General features: G+C 41.9%; 1 protein-coding gene across 1 annotated transcript; it reads left to right on the plus strand.

Annotated features, from left to right (window-relative positions):
• Nucleotides 1–72: 72 nt before the first annotated feature.
• Nucleotides 73–21,114, plus strand: pcsk2 (proprotein convertase subtilisin/kexin type 2). The gene is made up of 12 exons (XM_052080055.1): nt 73–521; nt 2,374–2,478; nt 5,573–5,686; nt 6,032–6,140; nt 7,568–7,605; nt 11,553–11,629; nt 12,996–13,084; nt 13,763–13,938; nt 14,922–15,137; nt 15,773–15,873; nt 18,006–18,233; nt 19,960–21,114. Exons 1-12 carry the CDS (start codon nt 324–326, stop codon nt 20,447–20,449), a joined length of 1,941 nt encoding a protein of 646 aa, XP_051936015.1. The 5' UTR covers nt 73–323; the 3' UTR covers nt 20,450–21,114.
• Nucleotides 21,115–23,198: the final 2,084 nt, after the last annotated feature.

Consider the following 23,198-nt stretch of genomic DNA (forward strand, 5'->3'; position numbering starts at 1 on the left):
GCTGAGTGAGCCCCATTGGACCATTGTGACGGACTGGGAGGGGGAGAGACACAAAGCTGAGGATGCACGTCGCGCGCCCCACTCGACCCGCAGCAGGAGAGGAAACACCGACTCGCAGAGGAAATGCGCGCGCAAAACCTCTGATTCCACCTCCTCCACCACCGTACCTCCCATCCTCCCTCCCTCCCTCCTCTCCTCTCCTCTCTCAGCAGGAGCATCCCTCCCTCCAAACATCCAAACACAAGCCGACGGGCAGCCTAGGCAAGAAGGCGCGTGCACACAAAAACACACGCACGGACGAATATTGACACAAGCCGGTCACGATGCGCGGATCTCCCCGCCGTGCAGGGACACGCGTGGGATTTATGGTGCTGCTGAACGCGCTGCTGCTGCTGCTGGTGGCGACGCAGGCTGCGGAGAGACACTCCACGGAGCATGTCGTGGTCCAGTTGCACGAGGAGGCGCCGGAGGAGGAGGCGCACCAACTTGCAACACAACATGGGTACCAGAGTGCTCGCAAGGTAGGATGCTCGGACAAACGGAGCCTCGGGATATGATATAGATTTTTTTTCAAAACATGACTTCCTTCTTCTGATCCTTCACAGGCATTTGTTTTGTTTTCGGTGCACTTCTGTGAAATGTGGTGACGTCACATCCCACTACAAGACAGCTTCGGTTATTAGGCAGCATGCCTGCTCGACAGAAATGTGTCTCGAAGCAATTTGATTTCCCTTTGTTTTTCTACATGGGGAAAAAAAAGTCAACAAGTGGAAAATGATCATGAAAAGATAATACATGGATAGGTCAGATACAATAATTCAACTGATAATATTTGAAAATACCTCTAAAAATTGTTCATACATCGGCAATAAATGAATATTAATTCAAGTAATATAAAATACGGGAATGTATGCATTTGGGCGCAAATAAATCGAGACAAACAAATCATGAAACAGCTACAATAATAATAGATATAGTAATACACACATGAAAATACATCTAAATAGATCTTAACTAAATCTGAATAACTTGATAAACAAAATATTTGTCATGGATAAAAAGTCCTTTGATCTCATTAGCTTGTATATTTTCATATTAAAAAGAATCCAAAATGTATCATGTTTTAAATATATGATAATAATAACGAGCACAATAGCAGGTCTTTCATCACTGAATTCAAAAGAAATAATTTCTTTCCTTGATAAATTAACCCCCACAAAAAATACCATTTCATCTATCCATGTATATTTTAAACATTGCAGAAAAAAACGTGACATTTAAAAAAAGAAAAGACAGTTTTATCCTCTATTTTACCAACACAGGCACAATCTTACAAATATTTTCCCACCTCCCCTCTACACACATTTTGAAGAGTCGTAACACACACACACACCCACACACACACACACGTTCATCCCTACGTGTGACATTTTATTCACCCTGGAGATGTGACATGAAATATGTGGATAACGTACCGTACATGAACAAAACACTAACAAGGCCTCCATGATGGTGCAGTAGAAACAGCACCCCCCCACCTCTGCCTTTGGCAGCGTGAGGGCCTGTCAAAATGGACGTGTGTGAAATTGCTCACTGGGGGGTTAGGGGGGTTGCAGGCAGTGAGACCTACGACATGAAATATTCTGCTCTGACTCTGAATAAGGATTTTCTGTTTATTCATAAATAAACCTGTCAGTCTGTACTTCATCATTGTAATATTTGCTGTGCGGTGTTTCTATGATCGCTAGTTCTTTTTCTTGGACAGTGGAGCACCCCCCCCCCCCCAACCCCCTCATTCACATCTTACCTCCCTCTTCCTCTCACAGGTTATGTAATCGGCAGCTATATTTGTCTTGATGGGATGTATAGCATTAAACAATGGCTGCTTTCTTTGAACCATCTTTAATTGTTGCTTAATTAACAAGATAACCAACGTTAGTGCAGATTGTATTGAGTCCTCGTTTTTTTTTTTTAATTTTGAGAGCATGGGTGTCAAATAACAATAGTCTTCAATGTTATAGCCAAATGCGATACAGCAGACTCATCGGAAAGCATTTATAGCGAACACTGACCTACCCGAAACTCAGCCAGTTTTCAAGCATAAGGGGTCTTTAATCTGGGCATGGTGCCTGAGGGAAAAAATAATCATCGCATTTCACTGCTCTCATCATGCGTTAATTCAGGCATAATTCTACCACCCGTGCCCTAAAATAGATCCTTGTGCCCCTTTCATGAAAGCCTGGAAATCAGTGCCCTTTCTTCAACCTTTCTCCATTCTCGTCTATTGTAGTGTAGCAATTACATGCCGATTGGGGCATCTCTTTCAACCCATTCTTACTCATCTCCTTTGTTCACCATTTTGTTTTTGTTCAGGTGGGCTTTGGAAAGGGGCTCTACCATTTCTATCCTCAGGATTCTTCCGAGAGGCGGAGCAAACGAAGCATACGAAGCAGACAGCGACTCCAGAAAGACAGCAGGGTAACTAGAAGTCATGCCTTGAGACCATAAATTTAAAATTAAATTCATGTACAAAAATGAAGTGCTGATGGTCGTAATACAACAAGTCGCTTTCAATTGCACATTCCCATTTCCATCAGAAATGTCAAGCCGCATTGTCCACGAGTCCAAACAAGACCATGATTGGTTTTCGTAATTTCTTCATAATTTTTTTTTTTAATTGTGGCAACCAGCTTTAGCTCCTCAACCAGCCTACTCCCAATCTTCAACCCAAGCTGTTCAAAATCCATAGCGAGGGGTTTAGGAAACAACCCGGCATCTTTTCGTTTGACATCACTCTTTGTGGAAAACCGGCTCTGCGTGACAGTGTGAAATATGTTGACGCAAAGAAACGACGTGAGCATCGTTCCAGTCCACAGCAATAATGTCAGAAGAGGTTTTCATTGAAATCAATTGGACCTGCACGGATTAACAGGATATGAGCACGTTATTTGGTACTGTAGGAATAAAAATTGGAATCAAAGATTTGGGATTTTATTTTGTTTCCTTTGCATCAGAGGAGATTTGTACTTGTCGCTTGCTGTCCATGAGCTAGATTTATTGATGATGTGATTATTTTAGCTGCTCTGTGACTCATACAAACTGTTTTTCCTCTGTTGAACACCACTTATCACTCAAAAAAACTCTGAATCACCCATGATCTTTTTATGAGGTGCCTTTTAAGAAGCGATTCTCTGCGAAGGTTGTGTTTATGTGCTCTGTTCCCTTTTCAATTCTTGCTTTCAAACTTCCTCCTGTGGAAGTTTATGAGATAAGTGGTACTTACTTAACAGTGGATGCAGCGGTGACGCTGTGGATGTGGAGTAAATGGCAGTTGTTGGAAAAAAAAATAACGACATGGGGCAAATAAAATAACATTTCCCATTTTAATTGTGCCCCCGCCAGTCTACCGCTCTTCACTTCTTGTAAAGGTGAATTAAATTATTCAAAATAGGATTTGTCTTTTTTTTCTCTTCTGGTATTTGTATTATCACAGCTGGTAGCAAACAATCTTCCAGACATTTTCTTTTCTCCCACTGCCAGCCGTGCCCATCAGAGTCCGCACTTGTGCTGAGCCCTCGACAAGTGGGAGAAAACAAAAAACAAAAAAAACCAAAAAATTAATACATGATCACTGCAAAGCTTCGAGGCAGAGATTTTGCTTTGACCTTTTTTGTAATTGAATTATTCAATAAATCGCTTCAACCTTAATTTACATGATGATGGGGGATCTTTCAAATTATAAATATTTATCGTGGTCTCATTTTTACACTTGAGGGAAACCTGCTGTTTTGACATGGTTGTGAGATCCATCTTGTGTACCGCCTCAGGTGTTGGCTTCCATGCGTGAATTATTTAATGTCACCAGCATATCACGATGTCGAGTGTTTTCCGGCCGTCCTTCTCGACCAAATAAAATAAGCTTGCTGCAAGAACTAGTACAGTGTTATACTCAAGGTCTGTCGCTAAGACTAATGTTAAACTGCAGTCAAAGTGCATTAAAGTTTTTTTGGAGGCGGAGTGGAGGGGGCGTGCAACAGACGCACACATAAACTATTAACCAAATCATTAGCATTTTAAATAATCTTTAAAATATATCAATGGCTTATACGACTGTGTGGTGTGAATTCCTGGAAGCGCTAAATATACTGGAGGGAACCATTACATTGATTTTTCTATTTTCCCTCGAGTCTTGGGAAGAATCTATTAGTGGAGCTCAATGACCTACTTTGTTCATTACTTCTTTTTCCTTCCAGTCAGTATGATTCCTAAAATTTCCAGTGCTTGCTCTCTTGGAACAGTCTCTTTCAGACTCCTTTAGTTCAGGATAATAGTTATTGTGTGATTGTTACAGACCGAAATTGTTTAGCATTTTCCAGATTTTTTTTTGGTCCATATTTCTCAACAAATCAAACAACTTCTCTATGTTGCCTGAACAGTAAATACAGTAGACTTTTCTAAGAAAAAAAAATCCCCATGTTCATGAGTGGAGATTTTCACTGGTTAAAAAACATTTACTTTGTCCATTTTCCATGGCAAAATTCCCAAATTCGTGCCAATCAGAACATTATACTATATATTTAATAGCTTATTTGCCATATGTTAGCATGCCACCGGCTAGCATGTTCGCATTTAAGAAATCAATTCTTATTAGAAATTAAACCAGAATACAAAAAAAAAGTCTAAAACCCTCATCAATTGACTCTAGCACTTTGTCTCTTCAAGTTGTATTTTTGCTATAAGTTCAAATACCAACAGCTAGCATGTTAGCATTTCATCATTTGAATTAGAACCACAATAAAAAGAGCAATGTACAGCCTTTGTTAGCAGTCTTAACATACCAACTGTTGGCATTTAATCATTTTTATTATGAAATGCAGTGTCTGTTTCTAGTTGCCTTTGGGTCGTCCCCCCCGGTAGTACTTTCAAATACATATATGGTATTATTTGGCGTTATCATACGAAGGATCGTCTGATTGCGCTGATTGACCGTGTGTGCTGTGCACTTCCCGATTGCTCAGAGTACGCTATAAAAAGATGAATAGGTTTTAAAAGGCCATCTTGAGTGCTGCTCTATACTGCCTTATCTATCAGTAGCAGTAAAAAACAACCACAATGCCCGTTTTTGTACCTCAGTCACATCGGAGGGGACTTAGTCACCCGAATGTATGTTCTGGAGGACATTTTGAAATGCTGACAAGAATTATTTGTGTTTGTGTTTTGTGGACTTGAGGAATGGGCAGCGACAAAAACAGCATCTTTTGTCTTTTCTTAATGTAAATAATCGGTTTCGGAAGCGTCGTATAACATTCGGCTATACAGGAAATGCTTCAAGGGACATTTTAACACTATTAACAATCATGCAAGGGCAAAAAGAATCTGGTGTCTTTATTGACATGTCGGCCGAATACGCTGAAACCACATGCCGCTCAATTGTCAATGCCTCTAATGCCTTCACAATTTGAGCCGCAAAATACATCCACTCAAAGCCTCCGGTCGCTGGAAAATATAAAGTACTGTACTGTCCATATAGTACTTTACAAAGTCTTCAAAGCAATATTTCTATCTCTCCCAGGTGAAGAACATTCTGGATCAAGACGGTTTTGACCGTCAGAAGCGTGGCTACCGAAATTTAGATGACATGGAAGTGAACATAAGCGACCCGCTTTTCACCAAACAGTGGTACCTGGTGAGTCACCATCCTGACCTAACCATCAGAAGCATTCTTATTCCCCACTACTTCCACAATCAGTGCAGTTAGTCACACTTTAATTAGCCATGCCAATACACCGCCGCATGCGCAGCGCCCCTCTCGTTTAAGCCTGAGTGGCAACTGTGACATTTACGGCTGCTGCGAGCTCGCCGCTCTTCATCAGAGGAACACAGATTGGGCCGTCTTCAGCGAGATGCGCCGTTATCTCTGACGTTACCTTCACCAAAGCATCCCACCCACACACGCATTCATGCGCCTTGATATTGTTTCTATCCCCACCTGGATGCTCTAAATTAATGATTTCTCATTTTCCGTGATTAGATCAATACTGGCCAAGCAGATGGGACCCCGGGGCTGGATCTTAATGTGGCCGAGGCCTGGCAACTAGGTTACACAGGCCTAGGAGTCACCATTGCAATCATGGATGACGGCAAGTATTAACAACCTTGCTTGCTTGGTTTAGTTTTCACACCGTTTTCATTTATGTAGATTACAAAGTGTTGGGTTTGATGTGCATGTGGCAGGGTTTTAGTTTTTTTTATTTTTCATTTGAGTTAGTTTGCATTTGGTTTTGACTTTTTGTTTGTAAATTGAGTGTGTTTTAATTTGATTTTGGAGCAATTTTTAAAATTTGTTTTCATTTTGGGGGGAAATGCTTGGTTTTAATTGAATGTATTTTAGTATTAATTTTTGTTTTTAAAATCCGCAATTCAGTGAAATATAAAAAAAGGTAACTAAGTCCTGTGTAAGAAAATACAGTACAGTCAACGAAGATTCTCAAAAAACTCAACAAAAAATAAATAATAGTTTAAAATCAACCAACAACGCTCATGTATAGTATTAATTGACAAACACGAAAAGAGCACTTTGTCACATCTTGGCTGGATAACTGTAATACACTTTACTTTCGAATCAGCCAATCCTCCATTAAGCATCTCCAGTTTGTCCAGAATGCTGCTGCTCGCCTCATACTCATAAGAGGGAGCGTGTAACTCCTACTATGGCATCCTTTCATTGGCTCCCTATATATTTTAGATTTTTTTTTTTAAGATCCTCTTATTTTTTTTCAAATATTTAAATAATCTCACGCCACCTTACCTTTCTGAGCTCCCGTGACTGATGAGAAACAACAAGATATTTAACAAATAAAAATACTATTAAGCATTTTGTGTAGATTAATTTCACTATTTAAAGACATCAATTGGACACTTCTTTAGGTACAGCTCTTATGAACATCTCTGTACATAGCAACTACAGTACCCACAAAACATCTTTACCTTGGGTTAGTTCAGTTTTACACAATTGACAACCGTATAGTGAACAAATGGGTACATTACAAAAATGGTACTCTTGTAAATTGTTTATGAATAGAAAATATTTTTCATGAATCAGTAAATAATGACGTAACAGCATCAGTTCAATGTTTGCCTAATCCCAACATTCTCCAAATGCATCCCAGCTGAATGTGGTCTCACTATTTGGCATGCAAGACATCACTCTGCCCGTCCTTAATGAATGACTTTTTGCCATTTATTAAGACTTAACAAACAATCTAATGAATAATCAACGTACAAACAAGTTATAAAGCAATAATGAAGGTACCCTTGCGAGATTAATATGTCTGTGATTGCCAGTGTCAATCAAAACGGAGCAATATTAGGTTTGTCATGGTAGAATGTTTATTACCTCTGTGCTGGATCTCATATCACTGTCTGGGAAAATGGGGACAGCTTTCTATGATTTCGAAATACAAATTGTGATGAACCCCCCCCCCCCCCCCCAGATGACGTCCTTCTCTTGAAGCACTGTGTCACATGATTAGCTGTCCCTAACGTGTGTGTCAAAATTGTATTTCAGGCATTGACTATCTGCATCCAGACCTGGCATCTAATTATGTGAGTATCTCCTCATTATTGAATTGCAAAAGTTCCCTCGCTCCTGTTAATGAGCAAAGCGGGGGAACTCAGTTGGCCGATGGCAGGTGCTTTCCGAGGTGCCGTCATGGCTGCCGGGTCTCCTTGTCATGCTTGGCGGAGGACGCAGGAGTTGGCAAGGAGGAGGTAGAGAGGACAGGAGGAAGGCCGAGCTGTTTAATGCTAATGCACGCGGCGCTGTGACAGGCACAATGGCAGGCCGATCTGTCACCAGTGCAGATAATGCCAGAGTAGTCTGAGCTGAATAATGTGATGTTCTACCCCTAGCACACTGATAAAAGCTTGAAGGACAAGCGGGAAGATGACATAACAAGGAAATGGGAACGACATTTGCGGTATAAAACTGCATGCAGGTTCATTTGCGTTTCGGAGCCCACCTGATCCAATAGATGGCGCCGTGGTGATAAAAGCTCATTACTACTTCCAGTAGTGTTTACGGAAATATTTCCCAAGTATGCTAGTAAGAAAAATACTTGCTCGGTCTACATGGCAGAAGCAGAAGAAACTCACAGGAGTTCATGCAGGAGATCGAAGTACGAAGTACTTTTAAACGGAACTGCTGGAAGATTTCCACTTGCAGATGATTCAAAGGAGGCTGCTGCAAACCTTTGAACCATGATTACATCTGTGTGTGACAACAACCCACACACATCCATAGTTGGGGGGGATGCTATTAAAAATATATTAAAGCTAATAACAACAATAATAATAACAATAATTATAATAATGATGTGTACAATGAATTCTTTTTGACAATGATGCAAAGGGTTCAACGCACGCGCGTTACATTACATCAACCAGACATAACAGGGAAGCACAAAATCTGTCTGCCTCGGCCTGGCTCAAATCCACCAAATATCGCATGAGACCACCCCGCGCCACAAATTAGATTGGTCTAAGGTGGAGACTACTTCCTGTCTCCAATTTGGCAGATGCACCGAGGGCGTGTAATAGAAAACGTGTACCGGTAATAGAAAACTCCCTCGGTTCACTCGAACACCCAGCAAGGTGCAACGCAATCTGCCAAATTCCCAAACATGGTAAACTAGTCTTGCCCCATCACAATATGAAAGATGGGCCACTTTTATGGCTCAGCTTTACAAACATAAAGTTGCAAAGTTACTAAAATGCCTTTTCCATAAAATGACTACTTTATTACTGCGCTAAACCATGATGTTTCTCATAAATGTATGAATTTTTAGTTGTAAATTTTCAGCTTCAGTCTTTGCTAGTCTACAGAGTATAACTACTGCGAAGGGATCAACTGGAATTAAAAAGTACAGCAAAGGGTAATAGGTAGTACCGGTACTCTAGTTTTCCTACCTTTACGGCTGATATCCCACCATTTTTTTTGGATAAACGTAGCACTGATCAGCATGAATGTGCCATCTGTTATCTGAAATCCTGCGAATGCACAGATGCCAGCCTGCTCCCACTAATAAAAAGCCAACCAATGAGTCCCGATTGGACCATAAAAATCAGGCCGCTTCATCCAGCTCATATTGCATCCTCCCGTACGCCTTCACTCCACTGTTTGCCTTTGCGCCGTTCCTCGTTTCTTGTCTGTGAACAGAGAGCAGCATTGACCCAAAAATAAGAGCGGGCCTTAGCATGGGTGATATAGGAGCATGCCCCGCTGTCTTGATGGCGCACACTGCGCCTACCTCCGTATTTGTTTGAACCAGAGTGCATTCAAAAGTGACACAGTGTTCTGTAAGTAATCCCGCTTGAGTTTCTCCAACGCCGCCTCAGTCGTAATGTCATCAGCTACTGCGATAGCTGATGGATTCGAAAGCCCACGATGTCATCGTGTGCTTATCTTGTGTGTTTTGCGACTGTTTGTATTCGTATTAATATTTGCATCAGTTCGGAAGAGCAACATTAATACGGTGAATTACTGTAATGGTTTGCCTCTGCGCACACTAAGACGGTGATATTTCATGCTGCATTTATTTACAAAGGGCAAGTCACTCATTGGGCTTAAAACAACCATAAACAAACACACTGGGAATGAGAAGAGTAAATGAGATTGTGCCTTTTGGAAGGATGGAGACATTTAGATCATTTGTGATGACTCAGATAGCCGGATTATATTTCTACGCTTATTATCTTTTCACCATTTGGGTAATACACCACACAAGCTCTTTTGTTTCCAGAGATAGTACAAAGGACACGGAGGTGTAATATTTTGAAATCAAAAGTGTCTTATTCGCGTTACATTGGTATCACTGATGCTAGCCATGACGACAAGTTCTACTATCACATTCCTGCATTGTTCCTGATTATTTTGCTGGTTGAAAAGATTGACTCATGACTCTGAAGATATACACAGAGTGTAGTAAAGCTCAATATCTTATTGTCCCTGCTTTAAATCTGCAAAGCTAACAGCATAAGCATGCTGGAATATTACTGTACCAGTACGAGAATAAAGGCAGAAAGTTATGGAAATAATGTTCCTACTTCACAAGAATAAAGATATTTTTTCAAGAATAAAAGCTATTATTATTATTATTATTAGTAGTAGTAGTAGTAGTAGTATTATTAGTATTATTATTAATAATAATAATTAATGAGTTGTTGTTATTTTACCTTTTTTATGTTCTCTGTGTTTGCCCCATATTATATGTTGCTTTATGATCATTAATGCCAGCATTCAATCAATTTTAGTTTGCTTTGCCGCGGAATGCAATACAAATGAGTACCGGTAATACAACTAAGGTCAATTCATCTCCCGTTGTCATTTCACTGTAAATTGAAAACATTTTGACTTCATTCGTCATCAATTTTGGACCCGATAACATCATAGTGAAGCAAAATGTCACATGACTGGCTGGGGGAAAAAAAAACAGTCCATGACAAAATCATTAGGAAAAACGGACTAATATGCATTTTCTTTATCTTTGCGGTACCTCTCAAGATCTAAATGGCTGAACGGTATCAAAAGTACTGAAGAATTTAAAGTCAGCGACTTCGTGAGTGAAATTTATCAAAGGGCTGCAGCGTTTTTCAACTGAGTAAAGTCGACAACAAACAGAAGCACAAAATCTGTGTGACCTCCGTGTCTTCGCTTTCACCTTTCACATTCATTGGATGTGTTTATGATGATGGCAAATCTGACACCAGCGTTACATACGTTGTAACTTATGCTGACAAAACAAAGTTTGCATGGGCCAAGATAATAACAGCCTGTATCGAGATAATGACAGAGGTGCAATCCACTCGACATGACTGCTAAATGATCTGATGCGTTTTCCCACTATGGGGATAATGAATACTTGGCCGTACTCAAGAACAGATGTTATTAGGAATAAAACACGAGTTCGCAGCAGGCAGCACTGCCCCAATAACAGCACGAGATTCTCCAAGAAAGACATTTGTCCTCTTTTATTCCTCTGTGGTCCTTTCTATTCCTGTCACGTTTGGCCGTTCGTGATCGCTGTGCTTGGGATCGATCGAAATTTGCGCAACCCCCATACTTCCTGTTTGTTTGTTCTGATTAGAGGAATGGCGTCACTGTTATGTCTTTATGGTAAATGGTGCGCTGCAGCCAGAGGATCATGCATGACCTTACCCTAGAGACTTATTGATTTAAGTTATATGTAGACATCGGGGGTGGTTTTGGAGTCATGAAGCTGCTTTTATTCAATCAATCTTCAGAACAAAACACAACAGCAAAACTGAATACTCTGAGTTAAACACGTAGTTTACATTCTAAAATGTCAGACTATCTACTGTAGGCCACTCATGGACACACAGAGAGATGATGATTGCCACTATGCATAAGTATTTCAAACCAGCAAAAGTATTGGCCAAATGTGCTGCGATTGGATCGAAGGCTGAATAAAACGCGTCTTGCTTTTTGTCTCTACATTGTTCTCTTTGTCAACACATCCATTTGGTCCTTTCAGAATGCAGATGCCAGTTACGACTTCAGCAGCAATGACCCGTACCCATTTCCACGCTACACAGATGACTGGTTCAACAGGTAGTTCACTCAGCCGCCCTCTGTTTATACACAAACACACATACACACGTGCACAGTCACACACGAATTCACGCTAGGTTTTTGTGTGTTTTCCCTAGAGTACAGCAGCTCTCTATTGATTTTCTCTCCAACCTTGTTCCATTAGGACATAATGGTGCAGGATAAACAGAGCTATTGTCTGAACACAACACACTAGAAAGCACAATACTTGTTTTTGGTGCCGAGATAAGGCTGATAAAGGAGGCATGTTCACGCAGAGGCGCCCCTTGTTACTGATAGTGCTTTATCCTCCTTGCCGTCTCCCGGTGATCCACCGCGACACGTGAGGGCGGTAAGAATATACAGAAATATATTCAAGGATGTCGAAATGTGTGTGCCGGGTTTGTCAGTGCAGCAGCTCTGAGACTGGCGGGCGCACAACTCTGCTAATCAGGCGGCTGTTATAAATAGCTTCCTGTCAGTGGCAAAGCATGCTGGGAGAAAACGGGGTCGACTCTCTGCAAGGTCCCTGTGGGGAGCTGAGGGATGGAGGCGAGAGAGCGCAACGCACGGCACCCGCTGATTTGAAGCGAGACAGCAGTCATGGATGGCAAGCTGCTCAACCAAAAAAGAAAAAAAAACTAAAATGAAACCAGTCGCATGTTGTCAGATTTTAAAATTTCACATCTGCACTGCCCCTCAGCTAATTAAATCATCCAAGGGGGAAATTGAGGTATTTGTGCGCGTGTGTGACATGACGATGTGAAGCGAACCCATAGAATTGGACATCCTCATGTAGAAATCAAGCATCTTTTGACATCGACTACAACTCTTGTAGGGTATACATCTTATACCCAAATAACTGACCAACTACAGGCCCATATTGTGAGTGTGAAAATGATGTCCTGTAATTGAAGCTCATCAAACATGTATACGCTCCCTCGCTAAAACTAGCTACGTTACAGGTCAAAATATCATTAAATAAGAAAAATGACTGCAGACGATGACCAGCAAAGTAATGCCAAGATCATCTGAATTTAGAGGAGACGCGTTTCTTCATTCATTATCCATACATACCGCTTATCCTTACGAGGGCTGCATTTTTTTCCACTGTATTAAAAAAAAAAAGAAGTCAATCTTAATAATATGCTTGTCTTACCACAAGGTTTCAGAATTACTGCATGACGTCTGTTTGGAGGGGGGCAGTCACGTCTCATGCAAATAAAACGGTGATATCAGATATGCATCGTTTTAAAATGTCAAAAAGATGCAACATGGGCGCAAAATTGTCACCGGATGTTAAAATTGCAGTCGGAGGCAATTTGCCTTTGTATAAAATATCAAATCTGTCTTCCCAACCCCGTGTGTTGCTCCTTCCTGTCACCAGTCATGGCACACGATGTGCCGGGGAAGTGTCAGCAGCAGCCAACAACGACATCTGCGGCGTGGGAGTCGCGTACAACTCCAAGGTGGCAGGTATGCCTCAAGATGGGGATGATGAAAGAAATAACGGCACTATCATGGCACGAAAATGAGCGACGTTGCAAATTGCTCTGTATGTCATGAATAAATTCAAGCATCTTCAATGAACGGTTGGAACAAAAAAATAAAGGAGCCAGATAGCGTCATGCTTCAATTGCTAATGGGGATTTTCTTGAAATATGACCTCCAGGTGATGCACAGGGGTGTCAAACATTTTTGGTGCGGGCCACATTTTAGTTAACATTCCACTTGGAGGGCTGTTATGACTGAAACCATGTAAAGAAGTCAAGAATTGAACTGTTGATTCAACTATTGTTTAAGTTACTATCGTGAAGGGTTTGGTAAAAAAGAAAAGGCTTAGAATATATCTCTTATTTATTGCATGTGAGAATTTCAAATTTTGGTAGACATTTTAGAAAGGATCATGGAAGTTGACATGTTTGAGCTGCTTTCGCGGGCCCGGCCACATAAAATGATGTGGCGGGCCAGATCTGGCCCCCGGGCCGTGAGTTTGACACCTGTGCACTAGCATCTCAAACGGTAAAAGCATTGTGCCTTACATGGTACGAATACGATGGCAAAACATCGTCGATAAGACAGTCCATTTGCGATTGATACCTCGGCACCACAGATCTCTTGCGGCCAGCATTTCATGTCTCGTTCACCTGCCAGGTATTAGAATGTTGGACCAGCCATTCATGACGGACATCATTGAGGCCTCATCCATCAGCCATATGCCTCAAGTCATTGACATCTACAGTGCCAGCTGGGGGCCCACCGACGACGGCAAGACTGTGGATGGACCCAGAGAGTTAACCCTTCAGGCTATGGCTGACGGTGTCAACAAGGTAAGGCGCCTTTAGCTCCTCACTGGAGACAGTTGGAAAAGAATCCTTAAGTCCTCGTCTTTGCACAAATGCGGAGTCCCTTTCACTCTTTCACTCTTCATTTGATGCCTCATTGTGGAATCTCTCCAGAAAGATTAGTTTTAGGTTGGATTAGATCTTGTGCTCAGTCTCTCATGTAGATTTAGTCAAAAATAAAGGGCCTGTCCGTTTCAGTCACCTGGTTGATGAGCTTCCTCTCTTTGATTGATATCAAGTCATTTAAACATATGGTTTATCGTCCTCACTCACATTGTACTGTGTAGGGATGAGATGTTTTTTCTTCCCATAAATGGGAGGCAGATCTCATCCACGTGACTGTAGCCAGGCAAAGATCCGCTCCACCCCCCTCTGCGGAAGACATGTACACACACGCGCGCGCAGACTGTTGCCATGCTAACAGTGCCACTGCCTATTACCAGACTGATTAATCATCCTGGACTGCGTGCAGGCAGGTGTAGGCTGCTCTAAAATGACCCAGCCTCTCCGGAGTTGAATAGGTCCAACGCCGGACACATATTCTTCTGATTGTGTATATGCAACTGATTAAGCGGCTGCTTTGTCTCCTCGATTCAACAAATCAGCGTGAACACTGTGCGAAAAAAAATGATTTCACCAATGCTTGCTTGAATTTTTTGAAGAAGGCGGAAATAGTTGCTTGCTGTGCAAAATGTGCCCCCCAAAAATAACATTGCCTTGAAATGTGTTTTGCGTCTTTTTGAGTTGACATGAAGAAGGTTTTAAGATCCTTTAAGGCATGCATCTCATATTTTTTTATACTGTAGTTGTCATCCATGAGGCAGAGTGTCATGTACGTTACGTTAGTCAGCACGAGCTTCATGCATACTGTAGATATTGTCACTATAAAATGCTAATTATTATACATTCCATCCACGATGTCCCACAAATCAAAATCAGAACTCTTCTATTCACCGGTCTCGATCCAGGGGCGAGGAGGCAAAGGCAGCATCTATGTGTGGGCCTCGGGAGATGGCGGTAGCTATGACGACTGTAATTGTGACGGTTACGCCTCGAGTATGTGGACCATTTCCATCAACTCGGCCATCAACGACGGACGCACGGCGCTGTATGACGAGAGCTGCTCATCCACGCTGGCGTCCACCTTCAGCAACGGACGCAAGAGGAACCCCGAGGCTGGCGTTGTGAGTGTTGATGATGGAAGTATACACATAAGAACAAAAATGGGCACATATGATACACCAACCACAATTTTGATCTACATTGAAATATTACAAAAGGTCATGTAAAATAATAAAACACTCTAAATGCAATTATTTTACTCAATAGGTGAAACATGTCAAACACCTCTCATTTTCTGCTTTTCTTAGCTACATATGAGCTCGTGTTTCAATGAAAATTCATGATAACGTAAGCATGTTAACTGGCTGAAATCAGATCTGGTTAAAAAGAGCGTGAAAACATTTGACAAATAGCAAGAATGGCTTTTCCCCATGTACAGAGGCAGCCGTGTTTGTATTAGCGATTATGCAAATGACCGCGGGCTGTTGACAGAGGCAAGGTCCTCCCCGGGGTTCTCTCTCTAATTGCAGCCAGGCTGTTATTGCGTCTAATTAAGCACCGAATGCCACAAATAAAGGTTGAGTCAATAAATATCAGCATAACTTGCGTTCTGGCAGGTTATTGCAACAGAGAACTATTTTCACATCGATCCTTTTATATCTGTTAAGAGAGACAACAATAACCTTGATTCAGCTCTTCTTTTACACAGACTGGTAACAAATGACGCATTAGCGGTTTTATTGTGCTTTGCATTTAGGCCACCACCGACCTGTATGGGAACTGCACTCTGCGCCACTCAGGAACTTCAGCAGCAGCTCCAGAGGCAGCCGGAGTCTTTGCTCTGGCTCTCGAGGCAAAGTATGTGCTGTTTCTTGTCCCCAAGGAATGTTCTGTCCGGGTGGTTACTGTCCTCATGTCGAGTCAACATGCATGTGTCGATCCTAATGTTCTCATATAGTCTGACGTCCTTGCCTAATCAACTAATCCTTTTTTTTATCTTGAAGTACAATGGCAAATGGACGCGCTGGGTTATTTGGAGTTGTTCTCTTTATTTCTATTGTGCAAGATAACTTGCAATCGTGAGTAACGAGCAATCATGAATTCCTACATAACAACTTTCCACGGACTGTTTTGTCCCACGGACTGGTTTCATGTCAGACAACAATTTCAGGGGCCGGCCTTTAAGGCAGAATAAATACAACAAAGTAATATTATTATATATTATATTATTGATTTTCCCCTTCCCAAGGACGTTTATTTATTTATTTACTCATTTTTACTTTGCTAGCTCCTGGGTTTTGTTTTAGTGGTAACCTATCACGTGATCGAGAAGCATGCCATATTGATATATTCTATATGGATGCAACAGAGAATCCGGTAAGTTTTCAAAATAAAACACCTTTGAAATGTATTCATTTATTCTTTCTGTGCGGCCAAATATCCCACGGCTCGGTACTGGTCCGCGGACCACTGGTTGGGGAAACTGCTGACTCGCCATCTTGCACATTGACTTGCTGTCTAGTTATCATGACTTAACTGGTGAGAATGATCACATGAATTACTGGATATGTCAGTGCTGTGGCCTTTTTTTGCCTCCATAGTCTACTTGTATTTCTGTTCCCATGTGTGCTATCATCTTTTTTACACTCTATGGATTATTTCCAGTATTTTGTATATTTCTATCTATGCACAGTGACAGCGATGTCAGGAATAAGTGGCAGGAGGATCCATCAAAATAATTGTGTTAGATATACTGTACGTACCACAGACAACCGTGCTCATTTAATACAGTCTTGTGTCCTCATGTAGTCGGCTGTCCTCATGGCATTTTGTCCTGGTACTGAGATCCTTGGGTTCAGATGAGAGCCTATAGAAATATTTGATGTTATTTACGTCCTTCTCTGGTGACTAAAGGGAGGCTCGGAGGCAAAGATTTATTGCACGCGATAATCTTTTCAGTCATCACATTCATCCGCGTGGTTTATGTATAGTATAAATGGCTCACTTGAGCCTTTCATGTGGCACAGTTGGCCAATCTCTACGCCCTTCAATCCTTCATTTAAGATTTCTCTCCGTGACGTCCTAAAAAACATCAGCCTGTTGTCTACTTTCCAAAGAGCACTTTGCTGTGTTTATTTCTTTTTTTAGTTACATGTGTGTTTACATGTGTACCTGTGCCAAGGTCATAAATATCAAGTTGAAAAATACCCATAAATACTATTAAGAACGCCAATGTTTGCTGACACATACGCAAAGGAGAGTACACAGCCAGTATGTCGGAACAACTCGGAAGTAATTATAATGCAAAAACGACAAAAGGTGATTTGCTGCAAACCCCGGTGAAGAGACTTTCCTTTCCTCTCCGATGCTTAATTTGTCACGTGAAAGTGCCGACCAGAATCTGCCCGCCATTAACAGACACCCCGCTTAGCGTAGTTGTGCAAAGAAACCACTGTTTGCTCTGCACACACGATGATGATGTCGCTGTCGGGAGTGAGTGGATGAGCTCGCACGTCAAAGTGTTTTTTTTACGGGCCAAACAATTGGATTGGATTGGATTAAACTTTATTGTCAAATGTACTGTATGTGAAACATAGAGCACAGATGACATTTCTTCCCTCTCAGCACAAAACAATCATGAATCATGTGACGGCGGGAAAATGAAGCAATGATAAGAGCTGCTGGCCGTATGTACTTAAACCAAAGAAAAGAACTGTGGGAGAACGGGTGACAACTAATTTGATTGGTTCATAAAGGCTCCTGTTTATACAGAACTGCTCAGCTCATTGAACTATAATTCCATCGCAAATCAAAACAGCAGAATCTACCAAAGCTCGTAGGCGAATAGAAGTGAGGAGTCCTACCCTGTGTTCTGAACGGGCTATTTCCACAATATTGAAGATAGTCTGGTGTCAAGAAAAGCTATAATCCATTTTTTGAGATACGCATTTTACTGTAAAAATTAATTTCTGCCCCACCCCCAATTACAGCCCCGACCTGACATGGAGAGACATGCAGCACCTCTCAGTGCTGACCTCCAAGAGGAACCAGCTTCACGATGAGATCCACCAGTGGAGGAGGAACGGCGTGGGCCTGGAATTCAACCACCTGTTTGGCTACGGCGTCCTGGACGCCGGCGGCATGGTGAAAATGGCCAAAGAGTGGAAGACTGTGCCTGAGCGCTTCCACTGCGTTGCCGGATCCATCCCGGAGAATCAGTAAGTAAAATGTGCTAATGTTAATGAAGGCCTGGTAATTCTTTGCAATTCAGTTACTTTGTAAATACTGCAGCGTTTACAAGAAGACACTCATTTATTGTGTGCATTAAGATTGAGTTATGGATGGACGTAATTTTAAAATGCAAAGTACGATATCTTTCCGCATTGGAAAGAAAATGGTGTGTTGATTTTACCATCCTGCTCTGCTGCTTTATTAGACGGTGCAACTCAGAGGACCCTGATGTGCGCTAGCAACTGTTTTCCTCTGGCCTCTTGCCTCTTAATTGGCTTCATTAGAGTCCCTTATATGGTTTGGCCATTTAAGACTGTCAATCATACAGACTGAGCATGATGAAAATTGCTTCAACAGAGAATTTATAACAGTGTTGTATGTAGATAGTCTTCTGTGCTTATTTAGGAACCCGACACTAATGAAATTGTTCCAAAACAAGGATAATTAGCTGTAGAGATAAATAAGGGAAATAAAGGAAGCCATAAAAATGATAAAACAGTGTTTATAGGGCACAGACGCTAATGGTAACCAATTGTCTTTTGCGTGCAAATTTTATGCCACGCAAACGCATGCATCACATTCGACGTCGGCTTGCTGTTCTACACAGCGGCACCACCACGGGGGCCGCACGCCTGCTTCTATTGTGCTGGAGAAATAATTACAACAAGACCATCTCTGATGAGACTGTCTGTAGGGGGTGGGTGGGGTAAAGCAATAAACATCAACAAAGCCCAGGCTCTTGCGTACTACGCCGCAGCTCTGAACGCTGATCAGATAGCGGCGCTGGCTGATTGTGACTTACTTGGCTGGAGGAGAAGTTCTCATTATCAGAGGAGCTGGCGTGCTGGGACACATTGTGCGACTTTGTTGTTTTCAATCTCCAGTGGCGATGTGTTCTCTTTCGCAGAGGACATCTTGCTTAGAGGAGGCACACAGAATGTAGTGTAGTATACAATGTCTTCTGGAAAACCCGGCTCTCCCTTCTGCTAACTTATTGAGGCACCTCGTGATCATGAGCCCGCTTTGGTAAATTTCCACCACAATTCAAGGTGCAGCTCTGTGCAACGGTACCCAATAAAGTGTCCAAGAAGCATATTTTATTCTGCTCCTGCTACTGCGGTCGCTTGGGTGAGCTCAGCCGTCTTTCAACAGCTCCCTTTTGAAGCTGCCTGCATTGCGGGCCTAAGCCTCTCATGTTAATAAGGCTCCACTGCTAGCCGCTGCCCTGCTGTGTCCTTGTTCCTGAGGAGATGGGAATAGCCGCATTAAAAAAAAATAATAGTAAATGAATAGAATCCACTCTTTTCGGAACAAACCCTTTATAGGAGGGGGTTATCTCCTTGTGCACTGTGGAGGCAGGAGTTAGCCATTTTGTTGCATAACAGCATTTAGATTCCTGTTCCAGAAATTGAAAAATAGTTGTTTGTAAATGCAAATAAATGCAAGCCTTATCAGCTGCACGAATTATTCTCTGAAATTAATGTATCACTGTAGTCATACTTGAAAAATGAATTTCATTTGGATTGTAGTTCGGCTATACAATCTAGCCATCAATGCTAAATGACAGAGACGATTCTGGTCAAAATATAGGGCAAATAATTTCTTGAGTGGAAAAATACGGTTCTAAATCATATCCTGATCATTTTGAGCCATCACAAATGACACCTTTTTGCCACATATCATTGAAGTGTCCAATTTGTCATTTTCCTCCAGTAAAATCCAGTCTGGCAACAAGCTGGTGCTCGCCATCTCCACTGAAGCCTGCCAAGGCAAGGACAACTTTGTCCGCTACCTAGAGCACGTCCAGGCGGTGATCACCGTCAACGCCAGTCGTCGCGGCGACCTCAACATCAACATGACCTCACCCATGGGCACCAAGTCCATCATGCTGAGCCGACGGCCCCGCGACAACGACTCCAAGGTGGGCTTTGATAAGTGGCCCTTCATGACCACGCACAACTGGGGCGAGGACCCGCGCGGCACTTGGGTCCTGGAAGTGGGCTTCCAGGGAGACGAGCTCCAGCGCGGCGTCCTCAAGGAGTGGACGCTCATGCTGCACGGAACACAAAGTGCCCCTTATATAGACCAGAAAGTGCGCGACTACCAATCCAAGCTGGCCATGTCCAAGAAGGAGGAGCTGGAGGAAGAGCTGGATGAGGCCGTGGAGAGAAGTTTGAAGAGCTTGCTGAAGAAAACCAACTGAAAAATTCCCGCACCCGCATGTGTTGCTCTCATCACACACCGTCTTGGGTATTTCTTTGTTGCCCCCCCGCCTCGATCTGCTTTTTGTACTTTCGGTTTTGACCTTCAATGAATGTTTATCAATAAAAGTACAGTATATCCTTCAGTAATCTACATAAAGAGACTATATCATCATTTTTACACTTGAACACACTGTCCATACATAAACCAAAAGAGCCCGCTCTGACACTTTAATTGCCACACACTCTCTCGCTCTCGTTCTCTGTCTCTTCTGCCAAATGTTGTACAGGTTGTGACCAAACGATTCGGTGTCATCCTATTTCAAGTGTCTGTTTATATTTATGTGACATGCTCCGTTTTTATGAATGAGAAGGAGAGGAATGTGTGATTTATTTGCAGCCTGTTCCCCGTTTTTATTTGATGATCTTTGGTGTACGCCATCATAAATCTACCCTGCTGTTTATTAAAACACTCGAGTGATTTGAAGCAGAACTTTGAATTGTGTTGGGTGTTGGACCACGGAAGTAAAGAATAACAGGCGGGCAGAAAGACTGTACGATAGTTCATTCAATGGTCGACTTATGATTTCTTAAGATTTTTAAAATTTTTGTTTTAACATTTATGGAAATGTATAACAATTAAAATAAAAATATATTTCAAACTCGCCATCATAACTGTGCAAGCATTTTTAGATTTGAACATATTCAACGGTGTTTAAAAATATATGCTAAAACAATTCATGCTGTTAATGCACCGTGCGCATTTATTTTTGAACATTCTTGAACTTCACTTAATAATTTGAAGTCAACTACTGTAAATTTCAACATGGTTAATGATGAATGACGTGTCTTTTAATGAAAATGTGATGCAGGCGAAGCAACACTGAGCTACCGCTATCACTTTAAACATTTCAGCCAAGCTGGCGCTTGCCATGGCTGATAGAAGGTAGCATGACTTAGACTAGAGTATTCATAAAGCTTACTGGAATGTACAATCAATAGGCTCAAGCACGCCTGTAACCCTCATGTGGGGGAAGTGGCTCAAGTCATGGATGGAAATGGATCAATGCACGATCAGTTAAAATCAAAAATGTGATAAACCAACCTGAGCAGAAAAATAGCGAATTCTGCCTTGCTTCTGAATCCTCTCAGTTGCCCTTTAACTGCTCCTATGTCCAATTGTTAGCAAACAAGGAATGGAAAGGGCTCATCTGCTTTGTGGACTTTGTCACATGCTGAGCTCGTGGACAATGTGACATTAATCTCAATTGACAGTAGGTTACAGTACAGGGCAAAATGGAAGCTTCCTCGGAAGAATAAAAACGGTTGGAATATTTCACTTATTTTATTTTCCACAAATGCTTCAATTGCAATGTTGTATTTAGACTAGTAGGGGCACATATTGAAATATGCTTGACTTGACTTCTGCTTTAAAACAACAAAGACATTAAAATCCAATCAGAGACACTGGTTTGAGGGCAGACAAGTACCAACTGCAGGCATTTAGAAGTTATTTTAGTCAGAAAGAAAAAAAATCAAGCTGCTGCCAAGTCCTTGAAGCCCTATTTTGTTCTTGGGCATCCATGCAGCATCAGATGGAGAGGACACTCTGCTGCTTCTCTGTTGCATCTCAAAAAGCACAAGAGGAGACAAACGTTGCTTCTCAGCAAGAATTGGCCAGGCGAGGTGAAGCACTCTCTGCTCGGAGGAGGCGTCATTACATTTGCGGTTTATTTTTAGGATCATATCAGCAGCACTCTTGGTTCTATATGACACAGGAATAACTCATTTGATAGCTTATGTCATTAAGTTTGTAATCAGGGTTTGGGGGGGTTACATTAAAATATATATATATAATTGAGTAGGAAATGAACAGCTATTGGACTCTTTTGACATGCTGGCAAAATTTGTCTTTGACTTCAAAGTGGTTTATCATAACAGGGAACAAGCTAATACAGTGGCCCCCAAGCCCCGGGCTGCGGACCGGTACCGGTCCGTGGGTCAATGGATACCGGCCCGCAAGAAACAATAAATAACTTACATCACTTCAATTTCATTCCTTTCAGAATCTAAAATGTTTTATTTTGAAAGATTACCGGATTACCCGTTAAATCAGTATGTCAAACTTGACGCAGGTCGAGGTGCGCTTCTCGTTCACGTGATAGGTTGCCGCTAAACTCGCAAAATGAGTGAAAACATAAACGTCTTTGGAAAGTTTCTTTGGGAAGGGGAAAGGTCCAAACAGGAGACAAAAGAGGAGCCTACGATTTTCCAGAAAAAGAAGGCTCAACTGGAGATTGCCAAGCACCAAGCCCACTCTGCATAATATGCGGCGATGGTGAGTCTTGTCTTTCTTGCACTTTGTATTTGCTGTCTATCTTCTTTTGAAGGCACGTTTAAACGTCACCATAGCCACCAACGGATGTTGCAGCCCAACAGGATGTTCATCGTGGCATGATTCGTGTTTTATATTATGTTTAGAAAATACCACAGTATCATGCAGGCCATATCATATTGTTGTGCTGTAATTATCCACCACACCATAAAGGCCGGTTCCTGAAAATATTGTCTGACGTTAAACCGGTCCGTGGGGCAAAAAAGGTTGGGGACCGCTGCGCTAATATACTTGTTTTCCATTAACAAGAGCACAGCAGTCAACTTTCTTTTAATCGCATGCTTGATTGCAGGCTTTTCCTTGATTCTGCAAATACCGCTGTGAGTTGTGTGTGGTCAGCTGTCAGCACCCGCAAG

This window comes from Hippocampus zosterae, chromosome 11 (assembly GCF_025434085.1).
Source record: "Hippocampus zosterae strain Florida chromosome 11, ASM2543408v3, whole genome shotgun sequence".
NCBI classification, from domain to species: domain Eukaryota; kingdom Metazoa; phylum Chordata; class Actinopteri; order Syngnathiformes; family Syngnathidae; genus Hippocampus; species Hippocampus zosterae.

Bases quoted from the DNA above. Each gene is read 5' to 3' on its own strand.
- pcsk2 (XM_052080055.1), top strand. From the start codon at position 324: ATGCGCGGATCTCCCCGCCGTGCAGGGACACGCGTGGGATTTATGGTG. The intron at 2,479-5,572 runs GTAACTAGAAGT...TATCTCTCCCAG, and splicing joins GACTCCAGAAAGACAGCAGG to GTGAAGAACATTCTGGATCA. The intron at 11,630-12,995 runs GTAGTTCACTCA...TCCTGTCACCAG, and splicing joins ACAGATGACTGGTTCAACAG to TCATGGCACACGATGTGCCG.